This window comes from Pinus tabuliformis, chromosome J, assembly GCF_031772625.1.
Source record: "Pinus tabuliformis cultivar Carrire ecotype Pingquan chromosome J, CPIR1, whole genome shotgun sequence".
Taxonomy (NCBI): Eukaryota; Viridiplantae; Streptophyta; class Pinopsida; order Pinales; family Pinaceae; genus Pinus; species Pinus tabuliformis.
Window position 1 is genome coordinate 222,527,142 of NC_142295.1, and position 12,348 is coordinate 222,539,489.

Here is a 12,348-nt window from a genome sequence, read left to right on the forward strand (position 1 = left end):
TAGGGAACGAGAAACAACATTGTGGCTCACCGTAAATATAATGCTACAAGCTATTTTAATATTCTCAGATTCCTTGAAAACTTTTAGTGACCCAAAGTTGTTTTTGTTTTAAGATTTCAGAATATTTTGAAAATCAATTATTTCATTATATTATGATTTCCATATATTATAATATCTAAAATTATTCATTTTATATTTATAAATCTACAATTTTTGAAGTTAAGCGAAATACTATGGATGCACAGCTGGGTCTTGGAATGCTGAAAACGTAATTAGATATAGGAAAGAATTAGATCTATGTTTATAGAATATAGGGCCATACCGGGACTGTAAGTAAAGCATAGCTCTGCAAGATTCAGATCTATATTTATATAGTATGGGGCCATACCCGGAGTGTATGTAAGAGCCCATATTAGAGATGGATACGAAGCCTTCCAGGAATTAATCTAATATCCCCTTTTTAGGTTAAAACGCGTTGGCTTTTTGGTAAGTTTCATTATTTTATTATAAAATTAAAATATGATATATATAGAGTTATATTTTGGTAGATTGGAATATTGGTAGCTTTAAAAAAATAATTATAATGATTAATAAAGTATAAACAATAATTTTGTTGTTAAATCTAGAACTATAAAGGTTAGCAAAGTATAAATAATCATTTTGTATTGTAGTTCAAAAGAGAAACCAAGTTGAGCACTCGAAAAGCCAAAAGGAGTGGCTAACCATTTTTAAAGGACCCATTATTATGGAAAGCGCTCTTAGATGTACTAAATAGGTAAAAATAAAATCTATGAAATTGAAAAGCAGTAAAAACTATTTATGAGATTAGGTAGGAATGTTGTGACAAACGTTTTTTTAAGAGAAGTAGAGGAAAATTGGGGTTCTCTCGAAAGACTTGGGAGTTTAAATTTGAATCACATCTTCATGTTTCTTTACTAATGAAGAAACTAGAGTAATCACATTTTTTTTTCTATTTCTTCAACATCTCCATATGGCTACAAAACATTTTCTAGTCATCGTTGCAAGAGGATAGAGTATGATCCATAAACACTTTAGTATGCCAATATAATTCCATACTGCAATGGAATTCAATATCTTAGTTGGGTTTGTAAGAAAATCAATAGTTGTTACATACACCTTGTCTTTCTCCCAATAGTCCTATTTAACCACCATCTACGCTTCCGCTACTTGCACACAATTATGAAGGTGTAGATGGGTGGTGTGGAGATAAGTAAAAGCAAGCACAATGACTTCAGACTCGATATGACTACATCATATTGTAACTTTACCTTTCTTGGACTAATAGGTGTCATAATCAAATGAGACTATGTCATGGAACTGTCAGTGCAGATGAGAAGCATTTCATTTCACTTCAACGACTCTAAATATGAGACGATACTCTGCATGTTGAGCAGAGGGCACCTTGTCTGAACCATCACTCATACCATCCTCCCCAATCCTATGCCACTTGGTGTACCATGAATGCGTTCAACTATTTTCTATCCACTCTCACTCATCATCTAATTTTTTTTAAATGGGAGAGTTGCCCCATGCATTTCCATCACAAAATGAGATTGCATGCAAGGGGACGGTACTTCAAATTTTTGCAACATAATGTCTCAATATAACCTTAATGAGAAGGAATATAAAATATGGATTAAATTTAATGAATATATTAATAAAAATATTCATAGTTATATATATTTATTTAATAATTAAAATCATTGTATCTAATGTGGTCACAAGATATAGTGTTATTTTAAGGAGAATCATTCTTGTTCCTTCCACCCATATTTATTTTTCTCAAATTATGTATTAAACCTTTAATTATTAGGTTAGATGAATAAATTAAATGAAGTTATCCATAATTATGATATCTCTATTATTTCATAACTTAACGCTATAAAGAATGATCCAATAAAAAAATAGTCCCTTAGGAATTTAAAGTGTGGATACCTAGATTGATTGGCCATCAATTGTTCATTGACAAAAGGAAAGGAAAGGATATTAGGGAATCCCAAGCATCTTTGTTGTGTCCATCGAGTTGTCAAAGGATTTCCCCATCTATGATTAGAATCAAAAAAATAGTGGAGTCACTTAGTGCTTGAATTTTCTGATTGTGTATAATTTATTTATTTATTATTTTATTGTATTTTATTTGTGCGTTTTTCAAAATTTTTAGGTTTTCTTATCTATTCGCATCCATAAAAATATAAGTCGGTGTATCCATATTCAAGTGGAGATGACCATTGTTACATTGAGTTTCCATGCCTCTCGCAAAAAAACAACCCATAGTTAGGATTGTAATAGTATTTAATATTACTTATTTATAAAATACATAAATATTTGCTCCATATAAAACAATGGAAGAGACTTAGTGTTAGTTAAATATAGCTATGACAAATGGACAGATAAGAAATCCTACTTGAACTTACAATTCCAGAGAATTGGCTCTTTGGAAAATGGAGAATTAGAAAATACCAACACTAACATCCCATTAAGTGCAATGTAGGGAGTAAATAGAAAAAAAAAATTGGGTCCTAGTAACAAGAATTGACAAGGTATCGAAGTAAAAAATTTAATAAATGTAGAAAATTTGTAAAACATATACGAAAAAATACTCTCTAAAAGAGATAAATATGTTAGTGTTAAAAGAAACATGAAATATAAAATTGTAGATCCCACATTGATCCAATGAATGGAAAGAAATAAATATTTCTCCAATTAGGAAGTACCAAACTTTTGACGAGGAGAGCCTAGAAACCTCAATGAACTTTATTGAATTTTGAAGTAGAAGTTGCAGAGGAATGAGAAATGAAATCACTAACGACCACCTCATAAATTTTTTAGAAAAAATAAGAAATGGTAAAGATGTATAACACAAGCTTCAAATAGGAGGAAATTCCATCAACCATTAAATCTACTATGAGGCCCGCAGACAATGAAAAGTCTAAGTAGGAATTATGACAAACTCATAGAGAAGGAAAGGTAAACTCAAGTTGTCAATGCCATCAAAAATTCATGTTTCAACACTCCCTTGTAAATTCATCTTGGAACAAATAAAATTACATATCACAAACTCCCCCTTCATTTATTTTGAATAAAAAATATTATAAAAACATGTTACTGTAATACCCTTGAAAGGGTATGAACATTGTTACCATTAATGCTCATACAATACAAATAATTATACGATCAAGACAATCAACAACAAGATAACAAAAAACCAGCATGGTCAAATGTATTAGTTGAGAAGAAAAAAAATCAACAACTAAAAAATCTATATCCATAATGACAATCTCTATCATCATCGAAATTCCCCTTGTTAAAGACAAATGAGGGAGAAACAACAATTGAAGCTTTGTGAATAAACAATGAAGTTGAAAACTTCAATAAGTTGTGATTTTTGGTTGATATAAAGTTGACCATTTCCAAAGCAATCAAGAACACATAAGAGACACATTGTACACGTACAAAACCGTTAATACACAATAATATGAAGTTTTCAAAGACATGTTCAAATTATTCCATGAATATACATGAATCTGACCACAATTGACCTTGATAGTTGGTACCAATTAACGGTTCTGTCCTTCATGTTATTTATGTAACAAGTTCACTAAATAGCTATGGGGTTTCTGATTCATGGCTAAAATATTATAATTCATATGAGGGTGTTCATATCACTTATATTTCTATTGTTCATACTCTAATCATGGTTCAACAATATTTCCATCTACAATGGCACTATCAACTACCTTACTAATCTATGTGACATAGTGAACAAGGGGGCTTCTCATCCAACAACTTATTCTAAGCTCCATTTATGAAAAATGACAACTCCCAATATTTAATAAGACTAGGGGTAGAAAACGAGTCAGTATCAATAGCATATACAAGACTTGCTCTATATTTTTTCACTTCAAGGGTAATCATAACAACAATGCCTTGCCAATTTTTCCCAAGTCCTCTTTTGTCCTAGCTCATTTTCTTAGAAATTGAGACCGAATACTCGTAATGTGTTTTTCATAGTGAGGTGAAATAAAACCATGTGTTGAAACACAAATATCAATTTCATCTATCTTATAAATAGTGGTGTTTATAATCAAATATCATTAGAGGTGTAAGAAGTAATAGGTGAGCCTCACAGCTCAATAAAATCTACCTCCTTCTCCATTTTATACCCTAAAAGAATGTTATTTGATTCCTAGAACTACTATGAGAAGGCTTCAAACTCCAATTTTCCAAACTAGGACACACTAGTAGAAAAGGTCCTATGAGCTAATTCCTCTCATTTTTTTACTCTAAAAGCATTAATGTAGATGAAAAATAATGTAATGATATAATCCATATCACAAGGAGAAAGGAAGATTTCTTTTGGTTGTCTATTTCACATGAAGTGCTTCACCATGTTCTAGGGTAGCTATGTTCCCTGTGATACATTTTGCAATAGTTTGGCCAATTAACAAAGACTAGTGGATGAGATCACTAGGTAGTAGATGATCACAATCCTGGTAGTGGGAAAATCATGATATGAATAATGAAATTGGTATAGATTCACATGGTCTAGATCCCCCCCACCACATCATACATTCACAAATATAAAAGGATGCATAGAAGTCAAGAGAACAAAATTTTAAATAACTTAAGAAAATCTATAGATTTGCAATAAAAAATATGAGATATCCCATTCAGACTTGAAAACAAATGAAGTTTTAAACCAATCAAGTCAAAAAGGTAGGAAAATCCTACTTTGATATTACTCATGTGTAAAATACACATAACAATTTTCCATATATAGCAATGGAAGAGACTAAGGATCATCCATTCTAATGGATACTTTGAAAGAAGAGGATAATTCAATTATAAAAAGTGAAACATGGGAAAAATAGATATTTCTAAGAATAAAGTCCCTATAGGCTAGGGGTGTTTGTACAAGTTAAAATTTAATGTTGATGTTAGCATAGAAAAATATAAGGAAATATTGGTTGCAAAGGGCTATTCACAAAAATAAGGAATACACTATGACGACACTTTTTCACCCGTAGCTAAAATGAACGCCATAAGGATGATGATTGCATTGGATACTAAGCACAATTGGGCTCTACATTAATTATATTTTAAGTGAAAATTCCTAAATGGATAATTAAAAGAAGAAGTTTAGCTTGCTAAGTGAGAAGGTTTTATAAAGCAAAGATATGAAGATCTTATTTGTAGGTACAATAAGACATTATATGAACTCAAACATCCTTCCAAATCTTGGTATGTGAATATTGATACCTTCTTCTCTCAAGAAGGTTTTATTAAAATAAAATGACCCATTTCTTTGATTTTTTTTTATTTTGATGATCTTATCATAATAGGAAATACCATTAATTTAATTGAAAAGGATAAAAGGTGTTTTTCCTAAAAATTTGAGATGAAGCACCTTGGACAATTGCATTACTATTTATGCCTTAAGGTAAGGATAGATGATGGTAAAACTTTAATCGCACAAAATAAATATATATATAGTAATTAACGAAAAGGTTTAATATGAGTGGATGTAAATACATGTGCACACCATTGGAGTAGAATGTTAAGTTCGACAATGATGATGAAACAAAGGAAGTGAATTGTAATTTATCCCAGTCGTTGCTGGGAATCTGAATTACTTAAGTATGCACAGGATAGATATTGTAGTTGTGTTTCATATTCAAAAAACCATACTTAGTTATTCCATGGATAATCCCGATGGCAGTCATTGGAAAGTAGATAAGAGTTCAGTATTTGAAAAAGACTAAAATTTTTGGTATTGAATATATTAATGATTTAAATGTTGAGTTGAAAATTTATTTAATTCTTGATTGGGCACTAGATACAAATGGTAAGAATTCCTCCATTATTATTCATTTAGTATTGGATCAACAATTGTGTCAGGGGTAGCAAAAAATAACAAAAATTTTATTTTTCTTCCATTGAAGTTGAGTAAAAATCCTTCCTCATTATTATTTGTGAAATTTGGGTAAGAAAAATCCTTGAAGACATGAGGTAAAAGTGAAATGGACCAATCATCATCAAATGTGATAATCAAAACTCTGTCAAACTGGAAAAGAACCTATTCTACGATACTATATTAAACCATGTTGAAACACAAAATCATTTTGTAAGAGATGTGGTAAAAGAAAAGGAAATTGAATTGATCTATTATAATACAAATGATAATATGATAACCATATTTACTGAGCCTCTAGGAAAGGCTAAGTTTAAATTGTGTATAGAGAAGCAAGGTGCGGTAGATAATCCATTCTTCCATTTAGGGGGAGTATTAGAGTTAATAGGACAAATGATTGTTCCAACAAATTCTTCTAGAGAGTTTTGTTTTCTAATATAATTGTGAGTTATACCCACTTAGGTGTCATTATCATCCAATTATAGATTGATGTTATGGTTATCTATTATACCTATCCCATTGTTATAAATATGGGATCATATTGTGTTCAAAGATGTATCAAATATAATAAAATTTTCGGGAAGAGAGATTAACTTCTTTATGCTGTTTTGAGTGTCTTCTAATGGGGAATGTGTTTTATATCTCTAAATAGCTATCACCACATGTTTTTTATAAACATTGGGGAATCGTAGGGGTAAGTGTTTTGGGTGGATCCTTGGGGAAAAATGTTTTGGGTTAGTTTTGGTATTTTCTAGAATTGTAATCTATATCTAACTAATGAAACATTTTTGTAATTATACCAATAGGCATGTCTATTTTGGAATGAAGATTCTAGAATTTTAATTTAATTATCAATAATTATTAGGTGGATGGTAGGGATTTATCATCCAAAATATATTTTAGGATATTATTATTAGTATATACAAATTAAAAGTTGATATTTATATGAAGAGTAGTTATACTTTTTTTCCTTTTTAATTAAATTGATTAATTAAAAATAATGTCATATGAAATGAGTTATGATTTTTCTGGCATGTGATATTGATAAACCATGGTATTTCCCCATGGCATTGTAATAAGGCCCATTTAATATTACTAATCTCTATGGTAAGGTGAGGGTGAATCTCCATGATTAAGAATCTTATCACAATTTTTTTTAATGTATAAATGCTTGATTTATATATGAATTATTTTTTTGAATTAATAATAATTATAAAAAAATAAATCTATAATATAATTAATTCTTATGCTTCGTGTTATTTTAGCAAGGTGAGATGTATCATAAGGGTTTTGATGCATATCATATATTTATTCCTATTGGTATTTACCAACCATTTAATTTATATGGCTACACTACTCTAATAAGGTAAATAGATTTGGGTTTTGGATATTGCCTAATGCATATATATTGCATTGTGAATGGTGATGTTAATATGATTATAAGAATGATGATGTTAATTTAATAATAAGAATGGTGATGTTAATCTAATAATCAGAAGAGAAAGTCAAAAATCTAAGAATTGCTAATTTTCTAATTTGAGGATTTCTATGATAAATTTTTATGTATTGTCTTAGCTATTGATTACTTTTCTGTTCAAATTAGTGTTATACATGTATATTTTTTAAATAAAATAAAATATGTGTTGAATGAAAAAAACAATAGTTCTTATAATAAAAAACAAAAAAAAAAATTATATATTTAATTAATTTAAATTAAAATCATTATTAATATTAAAGAAAAATCTAAAAGAGATGTGTAATTTCTTTCAAATTTACAATAGAATTTAAATGTGGTGTTTGAAGGATTATATATTAAAACCAAAAAACATTACCATAAATAAGATATATCAATATCCATATTAACTAACATAATTTTATGTAATTTTTGTTATAATTTATACTAAGTTTATAAAGTAACTAGAGGTAAAAGATTCTTATATTTTGACTTCGAATAAAAAGAAAATGTGTAATTCTTTTATTTTTTAAAGTATTTCAATGTAGATCTCAAATTATTTATATATGATATTTTAATATTAATCATAAATATCATATTTTAATATTTTAGTTCACCTATGACATTTAGGAGATATTGCAATGTGAGTTATAGAATAAACATCTCAATATTGAGATTAATTAAAATATTTCAATATTAATTATATAGATGAACAAATAGAATAATAGTAATTATATATATATAATAAAGATATGAATATATATATATATATATATATATATATATATAAAATAAACATATGAGAAGATATTTATTTTAAAATATTTTAATGTATATATATTATATACAATGATTGATTTTTTTATTTTTTATTTTTTTATAGTTAAATCATTTCAATGTGAGTTATATACATTAAAATATTTTATAAATGAACAAATAGAATAATAGTATTAAACAAAGTTTTTCGGTAAAAATCACATGAGAGAATTTTTTTGGCCGAGGCATTTTGAACCAACAAGTGTGGTTAATTATCAGGACTAGATGAAGAGGCAGACCTATTTAAGCCTTTGCAATGGTCTGCCTCTTCATCTAGTCCTAACGATGAACCACACTTGTTGGTTCGAAATACGTTGGCCAAAAAATTCTCTCATGATTATGGATCACAGAAGCTTGAATACAAAAATTACTACCCTATACGGAAGGGCCACTACTATAAAAGTTCATCTCTTTGAATGATCTCGCGCAAGGGTTTCCAAGTTGAGGACATATCTGGCTATTCTAAGACGTAGAGACTCTTCCCTTGTTCTTGCTCAGATTAAGCACACTCTTAACTATTTAAGCCTTTTCCATGGTCTGTCTCTTCATCTGGTCCTGATGATGAACCACCCTTGTTGATTCAAAATGCCTTGGCCAAAAATTCTCTCATGTGATTTTTACTGAAAAACTTTGTTTAATTCATTATGGATCACAAAAGCTTGAATACAGAGAATAATAATAATAATTATATATATAAATAATAAACATATAAGAAGAAATTTATTTTAAAATTTTTAATATATTATATAAAATGATCATTTTTTTTTTATAGTTAAATCATTTGAGTGATATACTACTTCAAAATAAAAATAAAAAAGATATAATTCTATCTCATTTCATTATGGATTCTATAAATCAAACATATAAATAAAATCAATAAAACATATAAATAATTAATATATAAAACACATATGTATAGTATATATGTATGGAACATACATATATAGTTGATGGATGGAACCTGAATCCTTCTCAACTTTTAATAAAGTTAATATCAGCTATCAACAAAGCCAATATCAAAATGAATTTAAGTTACTCAATACAAGTTTTTAAAAACCAAAATAAAAAAATTTATAATATTTATTATTTAACAATAATGTATTTATAAAAAATAATAAAAAGGATTACAATGTTTATAATATAAAAATAAAATAAAATAAAGAAGATTATAATGTTTTTAATATAAAAATAATATATCTAAAAAATAATAAAAAGTTTATCATGTTTATGATATGACAGTAAAATAATTTAAAAAATAATAATTTGAAATATATAAACATTCTAAAAGATAAATTTATTACTGTAATTAAAAAAATAAATTATTTAAAATGAACCATAACGTTTCACTTATTATTATATTTATATACGTATACATCTTTGAATCTTTTGTAAATTTTATTGGGTTCAAATTGCAAATGCTTTCGTGTTTTGATTGCTTGAAACATTATTAATATCAAGGATTTTTAAAATTTCCCAAATTATATTTATATATTTCGAAATAAATCACGCTGATATTGACGTCAATGGAACCCATCGACTGAACCAGCGAATGCGAAATGATGCCCTATCCTACCAACCTCTCGGATTTAGGAGCCAACAATACCTTAACCTAAATTTACAATATAATCTATGAGCGAGATAGGCCCAGGTTACTTCCTCATACTAAAATTTAGCTCAACGGTCGAGACGGGTCCCCTACTGTTACAGCACATCCATCTCGCTTATACTCTACAGTCATCTGACTGCTACGGTACGTTAGCTCTTCTCACTACTATTTAACCGAGGACTTTCGTCTGTAAAATCCACACAGTGGAGTATCCATTATTAGCAGTACAGTTTTTGCTGTTAAGCTACGGATATGAGCAGGATGGAAGCGATGGGAGTAGAAGGCGGAGAACAAGAGAGCAGGGATTATGAGGATCATTCCCCCGCCCCTCTTTTGGATTCGCTAGAATTGAAGCGGTGGTCGTTCTACAGAGCTACCATGGCTGAGTTTGTTGCTACGCTGCTTTTCCTCTACATAACACTCACAACCGTTGTTGAAAACAAACGAAGCAAAGGTACCTGCGGCGGAGTGGGGTTGTTGGGAGAAGCCTCCGCTTTCGGAGGAATGATCTCCGTGCTCGTATACTGCATATCGGCAATTTCAGGTATAAGAATCCAAGTGCATTCCTGCAGCTTTGATCATAATATGATTTCATATTTCATATATATATAATCAATGCGTGTGTCCAGGGGGTCACGTCAATCCAGCTGTCACGTTTGCACTGTTTCTTGCCCGCAAGGTCTCTCTTCCTCGCACCCTATTGTACATTGTAGCTCAATGCCTGGGTGCCCTGTGCGGAACTGCCCTTGTGAGGGGCATGCAGGGGAGCTTTTATGCCTCCACCGGAGGAGGATCGAACTCTGTATCTACCGGTTATTCCAAGGGAAGTGCCCTTCTCGCCGAGATCATTGGCACGTTCGTGTTGGTTTACACCGTCTTCTCCGCAGCAGACCCCAAGCGCAAAGCCCGCCACTCCCACATCCCTGTACATAACACAAATCATATTCCACCCTGAAACTCTTTCTCTATATATATATGAACCTTGGTGTTATTACATATTCATTCACTGATAGAAATTTACTAAAATGGCAAGTGGTTAATGCAGGTTTTGGCTCCGATTCCAATTGGGTTAGCGGTATTCTTGGTCCATTTGGCAACCATTCCCATCACAGGCACGGGCATCAACCCTGCCAGGAGCTTTGGGCCCGCTGTCATATACGGCAATCAAAAATCTTGGGACGACCTGGTAAGAATAATATCTATAATTCCCTGTTTGGAAGCATTGAATTTTACAGATCTAAAATTTAAATAACTTCAAAGAGGAGATTTATATTAATAGAAATGAAATTTGATGGTGACTTATCGTTTAATGGATTGAATGCATCAGTGGATATTCTGGGCTGGTCCGCTGATTGGAGCTGCGGTTGCTTCGGCGTATTACCAGTACCTTCTAAGAACGGGTGGTTTTGGTCTGAAAAACTCGGAAACGTTGCGTAGCCACCCCACCACTGCAATATAGAATGAAAAATTCATAGGCCATTTCTTATTATCCCACATTGCAGTTTGATAAGTGGGCCTTATATTGTAAGCTGTGGTGATAAAAATACATATTGATAAATACCATGAATATGATGCTGCCGTTTGTTTTGAACACCTCCGTTTGTGTTGTTTAAAGCTTCATTCTCGGAAGCCTTTTATATCTATTAAATGTGACTATTCGATCTCCAATAAGTCTCAACTCTGGATCATTTTAAATGTGACTATTCGATCTCCAATAAGTCTTAAGTCTGGACCATTTATTGTCAAATTAATTTCATACATTCAACATTTTGCTGGTGTTGTTTTGTGCAAAGCTTCCGAGACTTTGTGCAAAGCTTCAGTCTCGGAAGCCTTTTATATCTGTTAAATGTAATTGTGGATTATTGTCAAATTAATTTCATACCGTGAACATCGTGTTGGTGTTGCGTTATAATTTAGAGCTTCCTTTCGTAAAGCCTTTGGTATATATGAAATGCCTTTTATATCTGTTAAATGTAATTGTGGATTATTGTCAAATTAATTTCATACCGTGAACATCGTGTTGGTGTTGCGTTATAATTTAGAGCTTCCTTTCGTAAAGCCTTTGGTATATATGAAATGTAATTGTGGATTATTAGTTTTCGGTATTGTTAATATAATTTTAATGATAAATTATAATAATTAAATGACATAATATTTTTAATTTTTTTTAAGCTTTTGATTTCAGATTTCTGTGATCTATATTGTTATCAAAATGATTTTCGGAATAATCACATTGTTGTTTTGGAGTCAATTTTATTAACTATCTATTATGGTTCATCCTTGGGATACTGATAAAAATCAAATCTGAAATTAAGTATAAATAGCATAGATGCCCAAGGTGCCAAACATGAACTATAGAAATTTACTTGAGTAAATTAAATAAATTCAATTATAAAAAAAATTTAATTAGTTAAAAAAATTAAATAAATTCAATTATAAAAAAAAAATTAATTAGTTGAAAAGATACTAAATTATATATATATATATATATATATATATATATATATATAAATATAAATAATTAATAATTACTAATATTAA

At 29.9% G+C, this 12,348-nt stretch overlaps 1 protein-coding gene across 1 annotated transcript; it reads left to right on the forward strand.

Moving 5' to 3' along the window:
• The first annotated feature begins 10,018 nt into the window (after nucleotides 1-10,018).
• LOC149226512 (putative aquaporin PIP2-8) lies at nucleotides 10,019-11,559 on the forward strand. Its single transcript, XM_089375313.1, has 4 exons — nucleotides 10,019-10,351; nucleotides 10,437-10,732; nucleotides 10,853-10,993; nucleotides 11,135-11,559. Exons 1-4 carry the CDS (start codon nucleotides 10,060-10,062, stop codon nucleotides 11,264-11,266), a joined length of 861 nt encoding a protein of 286 aa, XP_089231439.1. The 5' UTR covers nucleotides 10,019-10,059; the 3' UTR covers nucleotides 11,267-11,559.
• The last annotated feature ends 789 nt before the right edge of the window (nucleotides 11,560-12,348 follow it).